Consider the following 25190-nt stretch of genomic DNA (forward strand, 5'->3'; position numbering starts at 1 on the left):
AAAGACAGAGGAAGGACAAATGTGTTTTCTGCTTGAGCTAGGCCAACCAGCTTCTCCTGTCCTTGGACTTCAGCACTCCTGGTTCTTGGGTTTCTGGACTCAGACTGGGACTTAAGTCATTGGCTCCCTTGCTCTTGGGCCTTCAGGCTTGGACTGGATTACACTATTGGCTTTCCTGGGCCCCCAGCTTACAGAGAGCAGGTGGTGGGACTTCTTAGCCTTCATAATCGCATGAGCCAATCTCTCATAATCTCCATCTCTCCCCCCACCCTCTCTCTATATGTATGTATATATAAAATCTATTGGTTTTGTTTCTCTCAAGAACCTTGACTAATGCAGGGTTCAAAGGCTTTGGGGATCATCCTAAAAGCAAGACAAATGACAAATGTCCACCAGAGCTTGCAAATACTGTGTTTACCAGTCTCTTCTCTTCTTGGCATAGCTTCTTTCAAATTTCTTAGTGTCCTCTTCCCATTATTACAAACTTCTCGTTTCTCCTAAGGTCCTTCTAAATTGGTGAGTTCTCACTGAGAGTCGAGTGATGGTTTCCCTCGGCGTGACTATCACTTCCCAGTGTCGTTGATACATTATACAACTCCCCATCCCCACTTCCCCCCAGCTCCTGGTAACCGTCATTCATTCTGTCTCTATGAATTGACTACTCTAGATTCCCCATGTAAATGGAATCATATGTCTTTTGTGACTAGCTTATCTCACTTAACGTAATATCCTCAAGGTTCATCCATGTTGTAGCATGTGCCAAAATTTCCTCCCTTTTAAGGCTGAATAGTATTCCATTGTACATAGATAACCGCATTTTGCTTTTCCATTGATACAGAGAGAGACACTTGGGTTGCTGCCGCCTCTTGGCTATTGTGTATAATGCTGCTACCAACATGGGGTGCAAATATGAGAAGCGAGGTTTAGGATCCTGCCTGGAGGATGGCTTGTAGAGGGTAAATAATGAAATAGGACGATCAGATGAGCTCACTGTCATGTTTTAAGACGGCTCAAATGTCACCTGGTCTCGGCAGGCAGCCAGTGTCTCTTTCCTAAATCCACCACGTTCCCATAGATAGGCACTGCATTTATGCGTATCTCCTTCCCATAGACACTGAGCTCCTTGGGGGTCCCCTGGCAGCCTCCAGCCCTGCACCACGGTAACCCTTCCGGAGAGGAAATGGGGTCTAGGGAGAGCCTTTGAAGCCTGTGTTGGTGCAGGCTGTCCTTCCAGCTAACCGGGCTCTCTGGGGAATGTGTGTTTGACTTTCTTTTCCCGGTAATATAAGTTCAAATGTCTGTGGATATTTGAAGCTAGGATGAAAGCGTTTCTATTCATGCCCCTAGAATCTGTGAGGCCTTTTCTTTCTTTTTTTTTTTTTTTAAACCAAGAGCCCACAGCAAAACTTGAGTTACTCGTCTGAGGAAAGGAATGTAGAGCGAGGAGCAGGGTTTCACCTTCAGCCCCAGGCGGGCGAAGCAGGGGCGGAAGGGCAGGCAGAGTCCAGGGCTCCCCATCCCGGGCCTGGGGCGCAGGCCCCGCCAGGGTGGGTGAGAGAGCGGAGGGCAAGGCAGGCTGCGGCCGCGGATGGGTGCGCCCCGCCCCGGTGTGACTGGGAGGACTGAGGCTGCGACGGCAGCCGAGCCCACCCAGCTGCTGCCGGCTCGGGGCGCAGGGCAGGGGCAGGAGGTGACCACCTCGCCGCTGGCCGCCTCGCCCGGACATTCCGTTTCTGCCGCTGGAATGCGCGGACAAGGCTCCTTGTTGGCCTTGGGCGGGGTTCCCTGGGCCCGCCTGGCGCTCGAGGCCCCAGGGCGGGCGTGGCATGGCGTGGCGGGCGGGGCCCGAGGCCGCGGGACCTTTAAATCGGCGCCTTGCGTGGGCTCCCGGCCCCCGACGGACAACGCCAGGCCCGCCGAGCCCACCATGCCGCGCCCGGCCCCCGCGCGCCGCCTCCCGGGGCTCCTCCTGCTGCTCTGGCCGCTGCTGCTGCTGCCGCTCCCCGCCGCCCCCGACCCCGTGGCCCGCCCGGGCTTCCGGAGGCTGGGGACCCGCGGCCCCGGGGGCAGCCCTGGACGCCGCCCCACTCCCGCGGCTCCGGACGGCGCGCCCTCTTCAGGGGCCAGCGAGCCCGGCCGCGCCCGCGGCGCAGGTACAGGCTGGCGGCGGGAGGGACGCGTGAGCATCTGAGGAGGAGGAGAAGCCCGGGCATCCCCCAAACGCTCTGCCGCCGGCCTCAGGCTGACCGTGGAGCGGGAGAAAGAGGTCCCTCCCCGGCTGAATCCTGTGGGGGAAGCTGAGGTTCAGAGAAGGGGAGGGAGATGCCCAACGTCACTCGTGTCCAGGCTAGAAATGCGGGTCTCCTGAAGCTCTAACTCACGCAGCCTCCCCTGTGACTTGGCCCGGAGCACAGGGCAGCTGGGGAGCGCAGGGGCTGCCGCCCAGCTCCGTCCCAATCCTGACCTCAGCAAACCCTTCCTGAGATTCTGCTGTTAGTTCTCTTTGAATCCCTCCGTCTCCAGCCAATATCAGGGCGTGATCCTTCCTCCCCTCCCGCAGCCCTCAGGCTGCCTCACCCTGGAAATAAAGGATGGGGGTGTGAGACCAGGCGACCCGAAAAGCCGCAGGTTACCCCAGGACCAAGACACTCTGGGTCTTTGGCGGACAATTCTCTCTTTGGTCAGTGATTGATTCCTGAACCAGAGCAAAGCTTCTAGTGCTGCGAAGTGGGCAGGTCGTCTGACACAGCCCCTGACAGCACATGCGGGGAAACTGAGGCGTATCAATTTGAAGGGACTCTGTGAATCAGTGTCAGAACCCACCGTAAAATTGAGGGCTCCGAAATCCCAAGCAAAGCTCTTTCCACTGCCCCAGCCTACCAACCTCTTAATATGGTTTGCGTAAGATTGTATCTTTATTTCCAAAAACCCCAGCTCCAGTCTTGCTAAAGAGAGCCTGTGCCAGACCATTTCTGGGTATGCAGTCTCATCTGGCCAGCCAGGATGCATGCCTCAGGCTGATTTGCATTGTCTGACCCCTTCTGCATCTTTCTGGATAAGCTGAGAGGGAGCTCAAGGGACTCTTTCCTGATTCAAATACTCAGTTCCAGTATTTAAAGTGGCAGATTTGAAATGGCGAAAGCATTGCTGCTGAGGCGGGAGGTGTCAGGGTCCACAGGGTTAGATCCAGCTGGTAGCTGGTTGCTCCAGGTGGGGAATTGAGGGAAAGCCTTTCTTCTAGAAGTTAACCTTGCTCTAGTCCTGACCAGCCTCCCTCTGGGATGAGACTGGAAGGGGAAGGAGAGATTCAGCACCAGGTGGCCATGTTCCCCTAAGCTGCACTGGTCTTTTATTACCTGGTGTCTGAACCTGATACCAGATTCCAAATTCTCTCCTTTTAGCAACCAGAAATTGCTAAGCTTTGCTATGGGCTTTTATTTCTAGCAGGACTGTAAGGACTCGACAGTATTGTGAGTCTGGTAACATTTTAGGAGATTCAGATTCTTTGTTCTTGGGAATCACATTGCTGTTATCTAGTAAATGGGAGTGAGATTCAAAAACAACTAATGATTGATGCCGAGTGAGTACCAATCAGGAAGGAACCAGATGTTCACATAATTTTCTGCCACCCTGATCAAGCCTCAGGTATTAGTTTTCTATGGCCACTGTAACAAATCACTATGAATTTTGTGGCTTAAAACAACACACATTTATTATCTGAGAGTTCTGTGAGTCAGAAGTCCGACACTGGTCTCAGTAGGGTAAAATTAAGGCGTCAGTAGGGCTGCGTTCTTCTCGGGAGCCTCTAGGGGAGAATCCATTTCCCTTCCCTTCCCAGTGCTTGAAGGCTGCGGAGTTCCTTGGCTTATGGCCCTTTTCCTCCATCTTCAGAGCTAGCTAAAGCAGATTGAGGCATTTTCACATTGAGTTACTCACATTTCTTTCCTCTGCGTCCCTCTTCTACTTTATAATTACATTGACTGACTAAATAATCTAGGATAACCTCTCACGTGGAGGTCTTTAACTTAATCACACCTGCAAAGTCTCTACCCTTTGCCACATAAAAGTAGCATGTTTCTGGAATTAGGACATATGTCTTTCGGGGGGGCATAATTTTGCATATCACACCCTAAATAGAGGATTTGGTGTGAATAACCAAGTGGAGAAGGAAGGAATCATATATGTCTAGTTATAAGAACATAGCCATGATATTTATAAGGACACCATTTGGGTGTTGGTGAAAGAACTGTCAGTTACAGAGTTCATATCTTCATGTTGCCACCCTGCCTTTCTTTTTCTAATTATACAAAAATACTCTGACCCATCTCCAGGAAGGATTTTCAACATAATTCTTCTTCTTAGTTCTAGATCTATAGGACTTTCCAGGAATGAAGTCAAATTCTGGAGGTTTTTTTTTTTTTAATTTATTTTTTATTTGAAGAGATTTATTCTGAGCCAAATATGAGTGACCATGGTTTGTGACATAGCCCTCAAGAGGACCTGAGAACATGTGCCCAAGGTGGTCAGGGTGCAGCTTGGTTTTATACAATTTAAGGAGGCATGAGACGTTTAAGGAATCAAATACGTTTAAGGAATACATTGGTTTGGTCCAGAAAGGTAGGACAGCTCAAAGCTGGTGGTGGTGGGGCTTCCAGGCTATAAGAAAATTTAAACATTTTCTGGTTGACGGTTGACTTTGTCTAAAGACCTGGGATCCATAGAAAGGAAATGTTCCCGTTAAGATAAAAGATTGTAGAGACAAAGGTTCTTTTGAAGTATTATGGTGGCTAACCTTAGAGACAATTGATGACAAATGTTTGCTATTCAGATTTTTTTTTTTAACTTTAAGTTCTGGGATACACATGCAGAACCTGCAGGTTTGTTACACAGGTATACATGTGCTTTGGTGTTTTGCTGCACCCATCAACCCATCATCTAGGTTTTAAGCCTCGCATGCATTAGGTATTTGTCCTAATGCTCTCCCTCCCCTTGGCCCCCAGCCCCGGACAGGTCCTGGTGTGTGATGTTCCCCTCCCTGTGTCCATGCGTTCTTATTGTTCAGTTCCCACTTATAAGTGAGAAGATGTGGTGTCTGGTTTTCTGTTCCTGTGTTAGTTTGCTCAGAATGACGGCTTCCAGCTTCATCCATGTCCCAAAGGACATGAACTCATCCTTTTTTATGGCTGCTGGAGTTGGTCTTTTTAAATAAAGAAAAAACTTCAATTAATTCCTTTTTTTTTTTTTTCTTTTAGAGACAGGATCTCATTCTATTGTCCAGGCTGGAGTGCAGTAGTGTGATTGTGGCTCACTTCAGCCTTGACTCTCTGGCTTTAAGCGATCCTCCCACCTCAGCCCCCTAAGTAGCTGGAACTACAGGTGCCTGCCACCATGCCTGGCTAATTTTTAAATTTTTTGTAGAGATGAGGTCTCCCTGTGTTGCCCAGGCTGGTCTAGAACTCCTGAGCTCAAGTGATCCTTCTCCCTCAGCCTCTCAAAGTATTGGGATTACAGGCGTGAGCCACTGTGCCTGGCTTTAATTCCTTTTGACTTAACTAAATACATGACATACAGCATATTGCAGGGTGGTGGCTCAAAGTCAACATGCAGGATGTTTACCAAATACATGAGAGAATATTGATTTTTGTGGAGGAAAATGTCTCAGAAGTGACTGGGATTCAGTAGCAAGCCCCCAGGGGCTGGGAGTCTGGAAGCCTGGAGTCCAATCCATGCTCTACCACTTTCTAGTTTCACACCTCCTTGAACCTCAGGTTTCTCACCTGTAAAATGGGTATAAAAATGACCTCTGCACCTCCAGCTTCACAGGGTTGATGTGTTGGTACCTTGTGATTCCTAAAGTGTTACTGAAAGGAAAAATTTCATTTTTCTTAAATACCTCCAAACAACAGGCTAAAAACAAGAAGATAATTTTCTGCTTCTAAAAGAAAACTAGACAGAGACATATAAGGTAGACTGTTCCAGGTAAGGCTTTTTTTCTATAAACTGCTTAGTCTAGGCATTAATTTTGAATCTACATTTTTTCCTACTCACTAAGTGAATTGCCTTCTTAGAGTAATCAACTTCTGCCTCCTTGTTAGGAAAGAAAAGAGCCCTGAGTGGCACCTCATGCCCCAGGACCTCGCTTCCATTTAGGCTGCATGCGGGTAATGCCTGTAAGCGTGTGCATGTGTGTCAGGCGAGAAGGGGAAAAAAGGGCTTGAAAAAGAAGTTTAGGGCTGGGCACAGTGGCTCACACCTGTAATTTCAGCACTTTGGGAGGCCAGAGTGGGCAGATCACCTGAGGTCAGGAGTTAAAGACCAGCCTGGCCAACATGCTGAAAGTCCGTCTCTACTAAAAATACAAAAATTAGCTGGATGTGGTGGCGCGTGCCTGTAATCCCAGCTACTCAGGAGGCTGAGGCAGGAGAATTGCTTGAACTCATGAGACAGAGGTTGCCGTGAGCCAAGATTGCACCACTGCACTCCAGTCTGGGCAACAGAGCGAGACTCCGTCTCAAAAAAAAAAAAAAAGAAGTTTAGTGATTGGCTTTTTTCTCATCTCATTCTGAATTGTGGATTTAATTTTTGTATTGAGGAAAGAGGGTGTGCAAACGGGTTGGGAGAAACAGGAAAGAATGGGAAAGAATAGTTGAACACTAAAATGTACTGTAATGCTATAGTATGTCAGGTACTTTTGTGTAGAAAAGAGATAAGTTCTTTAAAGGTGGGGAATCTGGTTTATTCGTTTTTGTAGCTCCAGGGCTTCATACATGTAGGCCCTCAAAAAATGTTTTTGGTGAATGAATAAGTGAAAGAGAGATGACCAAGAGAGTTTGATGGCGCAGTAGGGTAGATACCAGATCACAATCCCTGCTTCTTACGAGACATGCTCACGAAGTTGGAAGTGGACTAAACAGATTCAAGATTAAGTTGGCATCCCTCTTTCTACTTTTAATTAGCGCATGGCTCTAGTGGGCCCCTAAATTCACTAAACAGAAATGATGGCCAGATAGAGGGAGGATTCAGGGGTTCTGGAGCAGTTTTCACCCCCTTGGAAGTATAGTACAAGAAAGGGGCCACCAGAAGAGCCCCTGAGTGCCTTGCCTCAGACTGCCATTGCCTGAGGCCTGGGCACAGTGGTTTGCAGTGAGGCTGTCCCTGAGGGCCCAAAGCCTTTTACATGGTTCAGGGGTACATTTGTCCAATTGCTCCAGATAGCCAAGGTGCTTAAGAAAGGTCTAGAATCCATTAATTCCCAGCAATCTTGAGGGACCTTGGGAGCAAAAGCTTAAGCAGAGGGATGAGGTTCTAAGTGAAATTTCAGGGTTCAGCCAGCCTGCAGGTGAGGTATTTGGGGAAACTTCACATCTCTAGGTGATTCTCACTAGGGAGTTCTGAAGTCCTTGGTGCTTTCAACACCGAAAGGGAAGATGGTCTTGGAGAAGGTCACAAGCGTGGTGATGTTGGGGTCAGGAGATGCTGCCTTGCCTTGCCTCCTGGAATCCCAGAGTTCTCTGGAAGTGAGGCTTATTGCATTTCTAACTGTGGTCTGATCATTGCTTGGTCTTTTGCAGGTGTTTGCAAGAGCAGGCCCTTGGACCTGGTGTTTATCATTGATAGCTCTCGTAGCGTACGGCCCCTGGAATTCACCAAAGTGAAAACTTTCGTCTCCCGGATAATCGACACTCTGGACATTGGGCCGGCCGACACACGGGTGGCAGTAGTGAACTATGCTAGCACCGTGAAGATTGAGTTCCAACTCCAGGCCTACACAGATAAGCAGTCCCTGAAGCAGGCTGTGGGTCGAATCACACCCTTGTCAACAGGCACTATGTCAGGCCTGGCCATCCAGACAGCAATGGATGAAGCCTTCACAGTGGAGGCAGGTGCTCGAGGGCCCTCCTCTAACATTCCTAAGGTGGCCATTATTGTCACAGATGGGAGGCCCCAGGACCAGGTGAATGAGGTGGCGGCTCGGGCCCGAGCATCTGGTATTGAGCTCTATGCTGTGGGTGTGGACCGGGCAGACATGGAGTCTCTCAAGATGATGGCCAGTGAGCCTCTAGAGGAGCATGTTTTCTATGTGGAGACTTATGGGGTCATTGAGAAACTGTCCTCTAGATTCCAGGAAACCTTTTGTGGTAAGTTGGTCAGTCTTTGCTTCCAACTAGAAAGGATGTTATTATATTCAGACATTATATACCCAGAGAAAATAGTTTTATTTTCTTTTTTGGCGGAAATTTAATGAAAAACTTAAATATATCCTGTGTGTGAGTGTGTGTGTGTGTGTGTGTGTGCGCGCGCGCGTGCGTACGTGCACACGTGCACACATGCGCACGTGTGACCAACCTAAGCACACTATGTTGGTTTAGGAATATAGAGCTGTATTATATGAAACTTGGTTTCCTCATAAAATCTTCATGTTTGCATTAGAACTGTGAAGGTCTGCAAACATCCAGGATAAATGACCCCGCTGTTCTCTGTAAGGATAAGGAAAAACAAAACTCAAGATGCCTCTCCTGCCCTCCCTGCCCACCACTACATTTTTTCCCCCTGATACATATTTTTTTAGTTTTACCATCTCTAGATCTAACAGAACTCTGTTTGTTCTCCTGTAGAAGGCAGGGAGCAGCGTCTGTCCTTGGAAGAGTCAGCAGGCCTCTATTCCAACGTCACCATCAGCCCCAGCGCACAGTTAGTGAACGCTCTTGTTTTCAGATTGGGCCCTCTATCTGATTACTCTTTGTTGAACAATGGGATTCAGGGACCAGGCAGATTAGGGTTTCAGTGCACTTGAAGGAAAGCAAGATGATCTTAAGAAATCATTCTGTTACTCTGCTACTCCCTCCATCCTTTAGGATGGAATTTGAATAAGAATGGGCTAATTTTATTGGAATTTTTAGCGTAAATTGATCAAATCTAGGAATACAGATCCATTTAATGCTGGAGTTTATTTTTACTCACTGGTCAGAATTATGATTTGTGGGACTCATGATTTATTTTGTATCATCTGGAAATAATCTTTTGATGCCTGTATGTGAATATCCAAGCAGTTGTGGACAAATTTCTAGTTTAGGTGAATTTGTAAACAGAGATATCTTTTTGCAATATAATTTGTTCCACGCATGTATTTATTGACCTCTGATGGTAAAAAGATAAAAGCAATCCCTCCCTACCATCAAGTAACATTCTAGGGGTGGGAGTGAAACAAACAAATGAACCAATAATTAATTACAATTGTAAATTTCAAAGAGACTTTTAATCTAAGTTAATGCGAAACCCAGCCATCAACAGTTTGGCAGGAAAAGGGGGATGAAGTCTTGGTCTGGGCAAAGTTTGGCCTCATTGCAGCCAAACTTGGCTGGGATCCCCTTGTCTTTCCTGTCCCAGGACACTAGGCTTTCACAAGCCATCACTGGCTTTGGTAGCATCTACTTGGCATTCGTTGGCTTCCAAAAAGAAAGTGGCTTTCTTTCTCCCAGGAAATCACCCTCCCACTCCATGCTTGTGGGTGAGAGCTTTTCCATCAACATGCTGGTCTGTGGCAAAGTTGGGTTTCAAAGCTAGCACCTGGGGTTGGGCTTCAAAGGCTGTAAAGTAACAAGTGGTGAGTGGCAATCTTTTCCTTATGGTACAAAAGATCTGCTTGTTCTGGGAGAAAAATGCCCTCTCTATGGAAAAAAGACTGAGGGGCAGCTTGTTGTAGTCAACTGCTTGGAAAGATCGTTGCATGAAAAGGCCCTTCTTGGGAAAATATTAGCCTTGTCCTGTTGCCAAGCGCAGTGGAGGCTGGGTTACCTGCCATAGGAGGGCCAGCCTCCTCCAACAGGCCTCCTTGGTTTCTCAGAAATGACTTAATTCATTGATTCATCTTTCAAAACAGGCCACTAGGAAAAAAATATCCAATGAGACATAAATCACTCCAGGAGCAAAAAGTTGGAGATGTAGTTTACCTAATGTAATCTCATTTATTTTGATCTTCCTTTTCTTTTTACCTGTCTGTATTAGCATATGAGTTCATTACGGATTTAGCGTATGGATGAGTTCACTCATCTTAAATACTCAGAAAACAGTTACCCTCATTGCCCTCTACCATATGTACCACTGCCCACCTGTGAGTTCATTCTAGGCTTAGACATATGCTTGTGTGAGAATTCTGTTTAGACATAGACTATACAACTCTTAGAAATCAGATTCTGGCTACAGTGGGACGACTAGCTCGTAGCACTTCAGGCTGTGCATTATTGTTCTCCCATTTCTTGTGGTGGGGAAGAACACATTTTTTCTTCATAGGGACGTGGATAAGCCAAATAAAACATCAATCGCCTGGCCTGTGTAAGTGTTTGGCTTCAGTTCCAAGTTTCAAATTCCCTTTCTCCTTTGAGAAAGTCTATATAGCAAGAAGTGTACTTTTAAATTAGTAAGATTTCTAGTTTAAGAGTAGCATTGCTAATAAGCCAGAGGCAGAAAACAGCCAATTTTTATAGTGAAGTAAAGATAGTCTGGGAAAGGAACCTGGAGAGCAATGTCTATTTGACCTGGGAGAAAGTATCTGAGATGTTTCCTGAGTGTCAATGCTGACCGTCGCAAACTTCCTCTGCACAGCACTGGACCCCTGTGAGCTTGGAACACATCAGTGCCAGCACGTCTGCATCAGTGACGGGGAAGGCAAGCACCACTGCGAGTGTAGCCAAGGATACACCTTGAATGCTGACAAGAAAACATGTTCAGGTGAGGCCTGCATAGGGGGCCGTGACTGAATCAAATTACTGGGGAACCTATGCTCCAGGTTTTGGACTGCCCTTGTGCTTTGACTCTCTGACCCCTTTTTACTCAACTGCCTTTTGCCTGGTTTACTGTTGTTCATCAGCAGTTTTCCCTGAAAAGGAGCTTAGGGAGGGAAGTGAAATAATATGTAAATCAGCTTATTTCCATACCTTTTAAGTTTTAAATAAAATCATAGGAGAAAAGGCTACTAAGAAAGAGGTCCAGGCTGAGTGTAGTAGCTCATGCCTATAATTCCCGCATTTGGGGAGGCTGAGATGGTAGGACAGTTTGAGGCCTAATTCGAGATTAGCCTTGACAACACAGCAAGACCCCCATCTCTACAAAAAATAATTTAAAAAAATTAGCCAGGCTTGGTGGTGCATGCCTGTAGTCCCAGCTACTTGGGAGGCTGAGGCAGGAGGATTGTTTGAGACCAGCAGGTCAACGCTGCAGTGAGCTATGATAATGCCACTGCATGACAGAGGGAGACCCTGTCTCATAAAAACAAAAACAAAAAAGAAAGGGGGAAAAGACAAGGTCCAAGATTCTCAGTCCTTTTGAGGATTTGGAATTTTTCCTGGATTTTATTTAATTACACACAAGCTACTGTCTTCCTCTCTATAGTCATAGATGCTCATGGAATCTAGAAGAAGTAGGAAAGTTAGAGGGGTACTCACTGGTCTGGTACATAGATACGTACATGGAGTTAATGAGGAATGGGAATTAGATTTTTTTTTTTTAATCTTAGAAAAAAGTTTTTGAGAGAAGGAAAACTTAGAGATAATTTAATTTTATAGATAATGAAATTGATATGGACAGAAAGGAGAAAACTTACCCATGTCACAGGATCTGTCAGTGAAAGAGCCAAGACCAGAGGGTTGGTTCCCAACTCCCAGCCACCCCTCCCTTGTTTTATTAGCACTTCTCTCTCTCTCTCTCTCTCTCTCTCTCTCTCTCTGTGTGTCTGTGTGTGTGTGTGTGTGTGTGTGTGTGTGTAAGTGGCATGACCCATAATTATTTATTGCTGCCATGCTTTGCATGCATTTACATTTGTCTCAATCATCTTTTGATAGCTCTTGATAAGTGTGCTCTTAACACCCATGGATGTGAGCACGTCTGTGTGAATGACAGAAGTGGCTCTTATCATTGTGAGTGCTATGAAGGTTATACCTTGAATGAAGACGGGAAAACTTGTTCAGGTAAGTGAGGGAGAACCTTTCCTATTGCTGCTTAGCTATTTGCCTACCTACCCAGTGATGGAAGGGCAGGTCACACTGACTGGGAAGTAGGTGTGTTTTCCTCTTTTGGCACCTTGAGCTTTTCCCATTTCTAAGTCTTATCCAAAACGTTAGAAATGGTAACATGTATGGATCTCCGCCCAAACATATACATGTGTTGCACATTTCCTTCTCTGTACCCAGCCCGAACAGTTCTTCCCAAGTGCTACAGACAATTTAGTAGGTTGAATCACATAACAACCCACAGGTACTTGTTGCTTACAAAGGGAAAGACAATAACTTTATAGTGGAGAAATTGGCAGACATCACCTTAACCGAGTGATCAAAGTTCACATCATCAGTGATGACACATAGTGACATTATGAATGACCTGACATGCTGGGCTCAATACTGTGGACACAACAGCACACCTGTAGTATTCTTGCTAAAAATTCAGGATCACGAGGAAACATTAGAAAAATCCAACTTGAGAGACGTTCTCAGTTCACAAAATAGTTTCCAGTACTTTTCAGAAGTGTGAAAGTCATAAAAGACAAAGAGCGATGTAGGAAGTGTCCCAGATTGGAGGACATGTGAAACTTCATGCAATGTGGAATTCTGGATTGGGTCCTGGACCAGAAAAAGGGCATTAATGGCAACATTTGAATAATGTCTGTAGATTAGTAAATCATAGTATATCAATGTTAGTTTCTAGTTTGATAATCATACTATGGTTATGTAAATTACTGTTTGGGGAAACAGGGTGAAGTACAGGAATTTTTGCACTGTTTTTGCAACTTTTTTATAAATCTGAAATTATCTTAAAAGTTTAAAAATAAAAAATAGTTTTAAAATAAAAAATAGTTTAAAAATATATCAGTACAGAGGAAAGTGCATTGAATGAAAATTTGTGTCTTGAGTTCTTATGCTGCTCTGAATCAACTGGTCTCCCTTGGGCTCCTTTCTCTCATCTTAAAAATAGGAGAGGGTTGAACTATAATTTCTTCAAACTCTATTTCTATGTCTTTCTGAATCCAGTATAATTAGTTACACAACTGTTGGTATCCCTCTGAGTTGGGATAAGTTTAATAGGCCTAAAAGGAATGCTTTAGAAAGTATTTATGAGATACTTAAGTTGTAAAAACTCAATACTGATGATTTTGAGAAGAAATTGGGGAAGGTCAGAGAATAATTATTGTATGTGCAGGATTTCATTTAACTCAGTTAACTTCTATTTAGAAAAAATAGCGCCAATGACTTTGAATAGTTTGCAGTAAGTTTTCCTCACATGTTTCTAGCTGCAAATAAGGTTTCTATCCATGGGTAATAAAAGACTCTTCCACCGTTTATTTCTTTTCTCCTAAATTTTTGTTTCACAGCTCAAGACATATGTGCTTTGGGTACCCATGGGTGTCAGCACATTTGTGTGAATGACGGAACAGGTTCCTATCACTGTGAATGCTATGAGGGCTACACTCTGAATGCAGATAAAAAAACATGTTCAGGTAAGATCCACTCAACAAATTCTTTCATACTTGGGTCTTTTACAGTGAAACCAACTTGCAACTCATCAGCAAAGAGGTTCTTAAAGGTAACTTAAGGAATCAAGGCTCAGACATGCTACCACACTTTTAGATGAAGGTACACATTGCTTAGAGGGTGGTGAGCTCACTGGAGCAAACATAGATTACTTCAGAAAATTACTGGGAAATAGGTAGGGAGTGGAGGGAGGGTGAGAAAAGCTAATTAAATGTAGGGTCTTTATCCAGGAAAATTTTATAGTTCTGTACACTGAGCACTTTTAAGCAAAGAGGAAATTTTGATGGAAGTCAGTTGGACAGAAACTATTTGGTATGATAGGATGAACTGATCTTTTTCCAGTTAAAACTTGGCCTGGAAGTTTTCTGTAGTGTTAATCTTAAAGCTGGATGATTTCAGTAAAGAAGACTTTGTGAATGTCTGAATTAGACCCACACAAATCTTCCAGTAAGTTTGAGGCCAGTCACTCCCTGGCAGTTTCTAGATGATCAATCATCAGTGACACTAAGCCTTATACATTGGCCAATGAGCCCATGCCATTGCTGTTAATCCTCATTAATTTGATTTAAACTTACTGGCAGGACAGGGAGGCATTTATAAACGTAAAAAAACTTCTGAGAGAAATTCCAAGCTCTCAAGGTGGCATTTAGCTTTGGCATACGGAATGTGTTTTAGATTTGATGTATATTTTCCTCTCCCTTGAAGAGATATAGACTTCAAGATAAACGAAGGAAATGGCATGTCACTAAGTCCCCCCATTTTTTTTTTTAAAGGAAACCAATGAAAAGTACTAGGCACCTACTTTGTTCCCAGTATGGCACTAAGCATTGTGAGCATATAAAGAAGCATAAGTTTCTGCCTCTGAATAACTTAAGGCTGGGCGAATTTTTGTTTCACAGCTCAAGACAAATGTGCTTTGGGTACCCATGGGTGTCAGCACATTTGTGTGAATGACGGAACAGGTTCCTATCACTGTGAATGCTATGAGGGCTACACTCTGAATGCAGATAAAAAAACATGTTCAGGTAAGATCCACTCAACAAATTCTTTCATACTTGGGCCTTTTACAGTGAAACCAACTTGCAACTCACCAGCAGACAGCCAGCTCCTTCTGAAAGCAGAGACTGAGCCAGGGAGAGGACTGATGGACACTAAGGGCTATAGAGGCTGGGGAGGTGGGCATCTGTGAAGGGCTGGTGTTGGGTCTTGAAGGACAGTGAAGGTTTCAATTGAGAGAAGAGCAAAGTGGCACTGGCAGGGGACTGGCTTGAGCTGATTTATTTGTTCAGGGCAGGATGACTAAGAAAGTTTGGTGGAGAGGATTCACCTATGGCTGCACTTCTCAAACTAGTGGCAAGTGTCCCAGTTGGTACCTTAAGCTGCCAGGAACATTGAAGACCTGGGCAAACAAACCAAAAACAGATTTCCATTCAGACTAACAGATAGTATGGAATAAAGTGAAGCAATTTATTTTTAAAAAACATAGATCAAAGAAAATTTTCAATTAAGGCAGACAATACTCCCAGATGCCAGCAGCCCATATTCTTCAATGCCTACTGTAGGCCATGCAGGATTCTAGGCCTTTTAGCTACAGTAATGCCGCTTAATACTCACAGCAGCTTTAGGAGGAAGCTGATTAAGTAACTTGCCCATGGTCACTCGGCTAGTAAGGAGCAGAGCCAGGGTTTGAACCCAGGTACTTGCCCTGGTGGTTACATAGGCTCTTAACCCCTAAGCCATACTGTCTTAGTGTACAAAGCACAGGACAGCAAAGAGGAACAGAAGAGAAAGATGTACTAGTGGGAAAGTTAGTATATATTTGTTGTTTTCTTCTCTTTGTTGAGACAGGGTCTCACTCTGTCACCCAGGCAGGAGTGCAGTGGTGGGATCTTGGCTTCATTGCACCCTCTACCTCCCAGGCTCAAGTGATTCTCCCACCTCAGCCTCCTGAGTAGCTAGGACTTCAGGCACATGCCACCACACCTGGCTAATTTTTGTATTTTTTGTAGAGATGGGGTTTTGACATTTTGCCCAGGCTTGTTTCAAACTCCTGAAGTCAAGCAATCTACCTGCCTTGGCTTCCCAAAGTGTGAGCCACCGTGCCTGGCCTATTTATATATTTTATATATTTTAAAGTAATAGTGAATGGCTAGGCATAGTTGCTCATGCTTATAAGCCCAGCACTTTGGGAGGCCGAGGTGGGTGGATTACAAGGTCAAGAGATCGACACCATCCTGGCCAACATGGTGAAATCCTGTCTCTACTAAAAATACAAAAAATTAGCTGGGTGTGATGGTATGTACCTGTAGTCCCAGCTACTCAGGAGGCTGAGGCAGGAGAATTGCTTCAACCTGGGAGGTCGAGATTGCAGTGAGCCGAGATTGCGCCACGACACTCCAGCCAGGCAACAGAGTGAGACTCCGTCTCAAAAAAAAGAAAAAAGAAAAAAAGGAATAGTGAATACTGCTATAAAGGTGGGAAACGTACCATGGAGCAGATCCCTTGTAATGGTCTGCTTTTTCCTTGCTAGTGGTAGGAAGGCTTGTAAATTAAATGTAGAGCCCTAGATCAGGGCCAGGGCTGGAAGCATGTCCATTTGTTACCTGTAGAGTGGGTACTAAGATGGAATGAGGGGGAAAAACATGAAACACCCTGCTATAAGGCATTTTGCTGAAAACAAATGTAAATTGTAGCACTGAAAAGGAATAGCCATATTAAGGTTGGAAAGGCACTTTATGTATAGATTATATGGTGCCATGCATTTCACACAATGCTATTCTATAGGCACTAGTGAGCCACAAAAGTTCTGCACATGAAATGACATTTAAGAGGAAAATTAGAAGGAAATAAAGAACTATTTTGGTTCCTGCAATGGCAGAGGAGGAACCTGTGTCTTCCAGGAAGTCTTTCTGGGTTTTAAAGGAGAATTGCTGTTTTAGTTGTCCTAGGCCAGTCTGAACATGGGACAAGTATGGCAATTTGCTCTGTTCTCCACTCAAACTTGGGCAAACTGCGTTTGTCCCTGAAATGTTATTTGTTTGTGATAGATAGTAAGCACTTTGCTCTCTAAGCGTACACATCATAGTTACTAACGCAGTATTATTTCCCCATCTGTACTTGTGTGTGTGCGCACGTGTATCTCCAGGTCAGTGTTTTCTGTTCCACTTTGTAAGCTATGAAGGCAGGCACTTGGTCAATGTAGAGCTTTTGGTGCAGCATCAGACTTAGCTCCGTTTATGATTAGGTCCCTACAACATTATTTTTGGTGATGATCATGACGATGATCCATGAGAGCTAGGGATGCTGGAAGCATTGGTGGTGGTCGGGAAAGGCTGGAAGTAAGTTCTGGAATAGAGTCAAGACTCAGTGCTGCCCAGTGCTGTGGGTAGAAAAAAAGAAAAGGCACCCTTAGATATCTGTGAGAGATAAAAAGGAAAGGAGCATGTGTGCTGTGAGGCCAAAGGGATGAGAGGTATGGGAAGAGAAAACAGGCTTGCTCCTGCAGCATGGGGCCTGCTGCTGACTACTGATGGGTTGATTGTCAGCACTTGCGGGGACCAAATGGAAGCTTCTTCTCTCAGATGTTTGTGTTTACTTTTCTATTTAATTAATGTGTGAATATTTTCTTTCCTGCACCACTCGTGGTCAGTCCGTGACAAGTGTGCCCTAGGCTCTCATGGTTGCCAGCACATTTGTGTGAGTGATGGGGCCACATCCTACCACTGTGATTGTTATCCTGGCTACACCTTGAATGAGGACAAGAAAACATGCTCAGGTGAGGACCAGCCCTTTAAGGCGATTTCCTTTGGTTTGAGAATTTTTTCAGGAGGAAGCTTTTTTCTTTCTGTCTAAGGCACAGTTGTGATTCTTTCTCCTTGTCAGAATTCTCTAGCATTCTCCACTGGTCTACAGAATAAAACAGTGATACTCCACCAGGCAGCCTACCCTCCATGATCTCTTTGTCTTCTCTCTTTTTCACATTTTTCTTTCTAATTAAACTTTCTGCCTAAGTCTGGATTTTTTTATTGTGATAAAATATACATAAAATTTACCATATCAATTATTTTCAAGTGTAGAGTTCAGTGGCATTAAGTACATTCACATTGTTGTGCAACAATCACCACTATCCATCTCCAGAATTTCTTTTATCATCTCAAACCAAAACTCTACCCATGAAACAATAACTGCCCATCACCCACGCCCCGCAGCCTGTGGGAACTACTTGCCTCATCCTGGCTTTTAAAACTTTTCTCCTCTATTTGCCCCCAGATTCACTGCTTCTGCCCGCGTCCCATGGTCCAGCCACAGCAGGCTGTTTGATGGTCCAGGAGCATGCCCTGCACTCGCTTGTTTTCACTCTCCCCTCAATGCTTTTGCTTGTCAGGATCTAAGAACCACATTCTTGGTAACATTTGGTTTTGTTGAATTAAATTTTTGCCAATGTAGTGGATTTTTTCATTTCCCGGTTACTAATGAGGTGAGGCATCTCTTCCTATGCTTATTGGTCACGAGTTCCATATTTGGAAATGCTATTTATGTCCTTTTTATATTTTTCAATTGGGTTATTTGTATTTTTCTTATTGATTCATAGGAACTCTTCACATTGTAAGTTATTTTTTGTTTTTACTTATTGTAAATATCTTCTATCATTTTGCTTTTTAAATGATGTCTGTTTAACAGTAGTCATAATGTTTTAAGTCTTAAGTTGGGTAGTAGGGTACTAAGACAATTTAATAAGGGAAAGAACAGTCTTTTTCACAAATGTTGCTGGGGCACTGGATAGCTACGTTGTATTGAATCTAGAGATCCACTTGGGGAGTACTGCCATTTTAAGAGTCTTTCGTTCCATTAATGTGGTTTGTCCTTTCTTTTTTTTTTAGTTCTTCTTTAATTTCTTTCAAAATTATTTTATAGTGTTCAGTGTACAAGTCCTGCACTTTAAAAACTATTTATTCCTAACTATCTTATTCTTTCTGGTGCTATTATAAGCACCATTTCTCCATTTCTTAATTTTCAATTTTGCTGTAACCCAGGTCTACAATTTTCTATGAAGTGTTTTAATTAGAATATCCCACTGAGCCCATGCCCTCATAGAACTTAAAGACAGACACTGAACAAGTATTATATGTACTCATCTTATGGGTACAGGGATGATGGACATGTAGTTGATATTCAGTAGATAATTCTTGGTTTATTGACTGATTAACTAAGATGGGATTTGGGCTGGCTGTCCCTAAAAGGTTCAATAGGATTTAGACAGGTGGATAGATGATAGATTACATTTAATGTATTTGTGATCTCCCATCCCTACATTGGATCTTTGTAAAATGTTAGAGTAAAAATATTGCAGCAAAGGACCATTTCCTGTCCTCAGGTAATAATAGCATTACTCCATAGGAAAATGATACACCAGTCTTCAGACCTGGGAAGCTAGTCTTATTTCTATTCACAACTTTAGGAGGAGCCCTGATACAGAGTAAGAATAGCTGCCTCACTGAATTACAGAAAGAAATAGGAGTTACTTTTATCGCCTCTCATATTTGATTAAATGTCAATACAAACCTGAATTTTTAGTTTCAAAGTATTTACTGGCAAGAACTAAGACTCTCACTTCAAACCATAACAGTCCTCTACAGGAAATCAGGACTTAACCTAGTTTTTATCTTTTTTTTTGTTTGTTTTTTTGAGATGGAGTTTCACTCTCTCAGCCAGGTTGGAGTGCAGTGGTGCCATCTTAGCTCACTGCAACCTCTTCCTCCAGAGTTCAAGCAATTCTCCTGCCTTAGTCGACCAAGTAATTGGGATGACAGGTGCATGACACCATGCCTGGCTAATTTTTGTATTTTTGGTAGAGACAGGATTTCACCATGTTGTCCAGGCTGGTCTCCAATTCCTGACCTCAAGCAATCCACCCATCTCGGCCTCCCAGAGTATTAGGATTATAGGTGTGAGCCACTGCGCCTGAGCCTTGTTTTCATCTTTGATATATTTTGGCCACACAAATAGAGGACTATTGTCCTAGTTTTATTTATTTACTTTTAATAGACAGGGTTTTACTCTGTTATTCAAGCTGGAGTGCAGTGGTGTGATCGTGGCTCACTGCAGCCTTGAACTCCTGGGCTCAAGTGATCCTCCCGTCTCAGCCTTTCAAGTAGCTGGGATTACAGGTGTGTGCCACTATGCTTGGCTAACTGTTTTGCTTTTTTGTAGAGACAGGCCCTTGCTTTGTTGCCCAGGGTGGTCTCAAACTTGGCCTCAAGCAATCCTTCTGCCTTAGACTCCAAAAGTGCTGTCATTATAGGAATAAGCCGCTGTACCAGGCCCATTTTCATTTCTTAATTACATAGCATAACATGAACACTGTCTTATCTCTATATCCTTCCCCCCCATATCAACCATGTTTTTCTAAATTTACTTTATATCATGAATAATTTCTGGCAATCACAAAAGTACAGGAAAGAAAATCATGAACACTCATTTAAGCATCACTTAGCTTGACAATTATAAACATTTTTGCCAATGACTCCTAAGACAAATTTTTCTGTGATAATAAGTATTTTCTCATCTTTTTGTTTGTTCATATATTCCTTTCCCTCTTGGAAAATGCACTTTGGTAAGTCTTAATGGTGGAAATATTTGATTGTGGATTTCCTGATTTGTTATGATTCCTAGATAGCTATTCCTACATAGTATATTTGTGTACTGTCATTGTCTTCAGTGATTGAGGAAGCACGAAGACTCGTTTCCACTGAAGATGCTTGTGGATGTGAAGCTACATTGGCATTCCAAGATAAGGTCAGCTCGTATCTTCAGAGACTGAACACTAAACATATCCTTTCTGGAAGGTTTTATGCTTCTGCCTGGAGCCAACCTAGGTACTACAATTGAGCCAAACACTTTAAGACATTCCACAGGCAAGTGACTGGTTTGTTAAGGTTTAATATGAGCAGTAGTAATATACAACTTAAAATTTAGAGTTATTTTCTCATGGTTTAATACACTGTTTCACTCATTGAGTATTTACACATAAAACCTGCCTATTTCATTCCCTAGTGCTTTTCCATAACTGTATATGCCCCTAATGATGCTCTTACATAACAGATGGAACATTTATGCTAATGATTCCTTAATATGGCTGAGTTCAGAATCTGTACATGCAAAAAGCAAGTCAGCTGATGAATGGGTTGTGATACCTCAGATTACACACAGTTGTACACTTTGACTAGCCAAGTGGTCAAAAAGCAGATTTTAAAATGTAACATGATACAGCCTCAGAAACATTCAAAATCAGTTCTTTCTCCAAAGGAATAACTCCAGAAAAGTTTATCAGAACAGTTCAAGTTAACAACTCTGTTCCTATGTACCTCAGAGGAGTGGAATTCAGATTGTGGTAATCTAGGCATATGCAGAGACTTTTAAGGGAGGTACAGATAGTTTCAAAGGATCAATTTACAAATCTTTCACTTGCTTAAGATGCTACTTGGAATCAGTTGTTATTTTCTTTTCTCATCTCTCATTTCGGCATCACCATTCTCCTATCTTTACATAAGAAAGGCATATTTCTCACTTACCCTAGATCTACTCAGGTGCATTTCTTAGAAAAGTAGAATCTTGAGAGAGCCAAACAAAGGGACAATCCAACAATCCCTTTAACCAAGACTTCATAAACATTGCTTCTCCCATCCCTCCCATGAAGGTGCCGCTCCAATTAAATTTTATGTGAACAAAAACATCTGAAGACCACTGCCGTGGTCTACTTTTATTGTGATCTCTGAAGAATAGGATTTTTGAGTTTTAGACTGAATTCAACTTTTGGTGAAAAAACAGTTTTGCTTTTTTTTTTCACTTATCACAGGACATAATTATCTTGTGTTGAGTGTTTGAAAGTGTGTTTACATTTTCTAACGTGTAAAAATAAACAGTATTGGCCTTAACAACTTGCCACTTGATGACATTTTGGAGAAGTTGAAAGTAAATGAATATGGACAAATACATCGTTAAATTGCTCCAATTTCACGGAGCTGGAAATGTGGACAGCTTGGTATACTTAATATTCATGCATTCTTTTGCACACCTGTTATTGCCAATGTTCCTGCTAATAATTTGCCATAAGCTGTATTAATGCTTGAATATTACTGGATAAGTTGTATGAAGATCTTCTGAAGGATCAGCATCATTTTTTCAAGGAAATAAATACACAGATCCTTATTAAGAGCAAACTTTAATGTCTCTAACTTATGACTGTGAAATGGTTGGTAGGAAATAGAATGAAAAGTTTGTTTCTGTATCTACTAATTGAGCCATTTAATTTTTAAATGTTTATATTAGATAACCATATTCACGATGGAAACTTTAGGTCTAGTTTCTTTTGATAATATTTATAATATAAATCAATCTTATTACTAAGTGCAAATTGTACAAGGTATTTACACGTACAGCTTCATATAAATGCAATGAATATAATTTTGAACTGTTTAACACTTTGTTTTTTGCTTATTTTGTTGGAGTATTATTGAAGATGTGATCAATAGATTGTAATACACATATCTAAAAATAGTTAACATAGATCAAGTGAACATTATATTGCCATTTTTAATTCATTCTGGTCTTTAGAAGAAATGTACTAATAAAGAGCACTTGTTGAGAATTTAGGGCGTTAAACTTTTTACCAAGTACAAAAAACTCTAAATTTACTTTATTATTTTGCTTTAGGATCCAACTAATAAAGTTATATATTTATAAAATTGCTGTAAGTCGACAAAAGCTAATGTTGTCTTTTTGATGTTAGTGATCCAACCACCGCAGCTTCCCAAAGTGCTGGGATTACAGGTGTGAAAGCCTAACTTTTTTTTACTTATATATTTGATACATATAATTTTTTGGCTTTGAAACTTGCAACTTTTAGAACAAAACAGTCCTTTAAATTTTGCACTGCTCAATTCTTTTTTTGGTTTGTATTGTCTTTAATATAATAAAAGTTATTACCTTTACATATTGCGTGTTTTTTGATGACTCATCATCAATTTTGTCTATTAAACATATTTCCTTAAATTATACGGAATTAACAATTATTTTGATATTCAACAGTTTCTTATCAGAAGACAGAAATTTAATACTCTTCCTATAGTTTAATCTCACACTCTTGAGGCTAAAAGTGTAAGTTCAGGTTCAACAGAAAGGCTTTAATATAAAATTATCTGAATTTAGTTAAATAATGATGAACTTTACATTAATACAAGCTCCTGAAAAGCACATATCACCTACAGATGTAAATATAAAATATAAACTTTAAGGAACAAAAACGGAATACACAAAGGAAATATATATTATATAAAACATATATTGTTACTTGTCAAAAATTTTGAAAGGCCATGACATAGAGTTACAGTAGTATTTTCCATACTTGTTTGAGCCCCAAATCAGTACATACATATTAATATACCACAGAGAAACGGTGGTATAAAGGAATAAATGGGAGTTCATGTGCAAGAAGGGTAAGATATTTAAAGAGAGGTGAGTTTCACTTAGCTTCAACTTATCATGTCTTGACCAGCTTATTGGAAACTCCTGGATTAGATGATACTAATTTGTCTCATGCGTCCAGTATAGGGAGCCTATGGGCAGAGGCCAATGTATCTTAAACAGATGCACAGACAATGGAAAACAAAGGTATTATCTGAATGGGATTGAGCTAAGTTTGGAAAGAATTCCTCCGGGAGACTAATTTGTGCTGGTTGGCTAAGCACAACTGGCTTGTTAAGAGGTTCGGACCATCACAGAATATATAAAGTAGCTTGTGAAGCAGAGCCTGATGGAATTTTAACCCGCAGAAAGCACATTGGCTTACTTAAGGTGGGGGTTCCCTTGTGAAAACATTTAGGATTGAAGGGAGATCTGATTTTGGGTGGAGTTTAGGTTCTCTAGGAAAGGCACTAGGAACTATTGTCAGTTCTGTAATAGATTGTGCTGGGTGAGGCAAATTACCCAGGTTAAAGGATTGGAGCATTTTTTTTTTTTGGTCTGAGATGGGAAAAGACTCCAAGTGGGAAAATTAACTACTGATGCATAAATTACATGCTATATTATGGTAAAAGAGAAAACCAGAAATAAATAAAAACATGGTTGAGACCAAATAATTTCATGAGAGTGGTTCTACTTGGATTTCTGCCCTATGCCTTAGATTTTGAGGCTTTCTAACTCTCAGGCATTCAAAAAGGACAAAGGAGAACGAAGAAAAAAATAAGGTAAGAAAAATAAGAGAATATGTAACAGTCGACTCTAGATGAGAAAACACCAAACGCTCAAATATTGTAAAACAGGAGGCTATGCCCAATAGCAATTGTACGCTATAATTACCTAAAGTTTATACAAATTCCTTTTAAAAGAACCCTTGGGGTTGCGGTAATATCTTAAACTGTTAAAAAATGTCAAAACAAGCAGAATACACAAAATCTCCTATTCCTAAATTGCTCCAGAGGGTTCTCGAATCCCCAAAGACACAGAGGTTTGCAAGATTTCAATATGCACATTTGCACTTTCATCTGGCCCGTAGCGCCAACCTATCAAATACAGTACATGGCTTTTCTCTTTCAAGAATGCTGGAACTTTGGGGCTTACAAAACATTAAATCATTTGCACTTATTCGAACGGGCGCCTTTCCTCCTCGGTTTATAGTGCTGACACCTGAGACGCGGCTCCATCACGACCATCAGAGGTGTATGGCGGGAGGTAGGGCGGCCAGGGACCATGAGACACGGCGCAGAGGGCGAGCGCACGGCTGGCAGTGACAGGTCGCGACCCAGCTTCTCGAGGAGAGCAGAAAGGCACAGAAGTCTGGGTACGGGACAGGACAACCCAAGCTACCGCTCTGCGCCCACAAACCCAACGACGTCCGCGCAGGCGCACTACGCCGGTGCCCGGTGCGAAGGCGTCACCGGAAGTGTCCCCCGGCGACCCGGATGCGACCGGGAAGCAGCAGTTGCCAGGGCGACGGGAGCTTTCCGGAGCTGCTAGTACTCCCGATTGGAGGTGTAGAACCGTTACTTGTCGTGGGCCTTAGCGGCCACTGTGACCCTTTAGGAGGGCCCACGATGTTCTTCTACCTGACCAAGAAAGTGAGTTTCCCGAGGGGTGTCCTCGTTTCTCCGGTATTCCCGCAGCCTGCGGCGATTCCTGCTGCCTTCCCAAGAAGCCCTGCGGCTTCACCGGGTTCGGATCGCGGCTTTGCCATCCCGCAGCCATCCTTCCCGCCGGGTCCAGCCTCCGACCTCCTCCTGCGATTCCCAGAGGCCCGGACCAGTCCTTGGCTGAGCCTGCAGCCCAATCGCAGCACTCTCCCTGCCCCTGGCTAGGTCCTTTTGCGTGGCTCCAGGGTAAATTGACACGTGCTACCTTATCTTTCCTCTTCCACTTGTTGCTGATCCACGTGATTTATAAACTCTTTGGATCGCTACCAGCCGTTGGGGAAGAGAAAAGAAGTAACAATAGGATAGCCTAAGTATTGTGTGTGTAAAAAGGAATAGGGACTGGTGATATTTATACCCTGTCCCCGCCCTCCCTTTTAAAAATCCATCCGGTGACTCCAGCGTTGGCTTCCTCCACAGTCATTAACCTTCTCTTTTGTGCACTTCTTTCCCTCTTTCCCAAATGGTAGAACCCGTGTCAGTCCAG

General features: G+C 43.0%; 2 protein-coding genes and 1 long non-coding RNA gene across 11 annotated transcripts in view; 2 read left to right on the forward strand and 1 right to left on the reverse strand.

The window, feature by feature from the left end:
- Window positions 1-1870: 1870 nt before the first annotated feature.
- MATN3 (matrilin 3) lies at window positions 1871-22574 on the forward strand. Of its 5 annotated transcripts, XM_032294042.1 has the most exons (9): window positions 1903-2153; window positions 7572-8138; window positions 10603-10728; window positions 11838-11963; window positions 13361-13486; window positions 14420-14545; window positions 17170-17295; window positions 20239-20349; window positions 21466-22574. In XM_032294042.1, exons 1-9 carry the CDS (start codon window positions 1928-1930, stop codon window positions 21519-21521), a joined length of 1590 nt encoding a protein of 529 aa, XP_032149933.1. In that variant the 5' UTR covers window positions 1903-1927; the 3' UTR covers window positions 21522-22574. The 5 variants fall into 5 exon arrangements, with proteins under 5 accessions (XP_032149934.1, XP_032149937.1, XP_032149933.1 ...); XM_032294043.1 differs by lacking the exon at window positions 13361-13486 and having other exon boundaries at window positions 1871-2153; XM_032294045.1 differs by lacking the exon at window positions 14420-14545.
- LOC116561985 lies at window positions 9121-24422 on the reverse strand. Its single transcript, XR_004273695.1, has 3 exons — window positions 24138-24422; window positions 14848-14919; window positions 9121-9884 (listed from the first exon to the last, which is right to left on the reverse strand). It is a non-coding gene; the product is annotated as an uncharacterized LOC116561985 (long non-coding RNA).
- A 49-nt stretch (window positions 24423-24471) lies between these two features.
- Window positions 24472-25190, forward strand: part of WDR35 (WD repeat domain 35) — a 70782-nt gene continuing 70063 nt past the window's right edge. For 4 of the 5 annotated variants that reach the window (XM_032294047.1, XM_032294048.1, XM_032294049.1 and 1 more), the window contains exon 1: window positions 24472-24634. In XM_032294047.1, coding sequence (XP_032149938.1) covers window positions 24479-24634 — 156 coding nt within the window. In that variant the 5' untranslated portion in view covers window positions 24472-24478. The remainder of the gene's footprint in view (window positions 24635-25190) is intronic. The other variant, XM_032294051.1, reaches the window with a different exon arrangement.

Source organism: Sapajus apella, unplaced genomic scaffold (genome assembly GCF_009761245.1).
Source record: "Sapajus apella isolate SASKATOON/1434 unplaced genomic scaffold, GSC_monkey_1.0 scaffold31, whole genome shotgun sequence".
Taxonomy (NCBI): domain Eukaryota; kingdom Metazoa; phylum Chordata; class Mammalia; order Primates; family Cebidae; genus Sapajus; species Sapajus apella.

Coding starts and splice junctions, on each gene's coding strand:
- MATN3 (XM_032294042.1), top strand. CDS start 1,928: ATGCCGCGCCCGGCCCCCGCGCGCCGCCTCCCGGGGCTCCTCCTGCTG. Junction 10,729..11,837: donor TGACAAGAAAACATGTTCAG/GTGAGGCCTGCA, acceptor ATCTTTTGATAG/CTCTTGATAAGTGTGCTCTT. Junction 17,296..20,238: donor GGACAAGAAAACATGCTCAG/GTGAGGACCAGC, acceptor CATTGTCTTCAG/TGATTGAGGAAGCACGAAGA.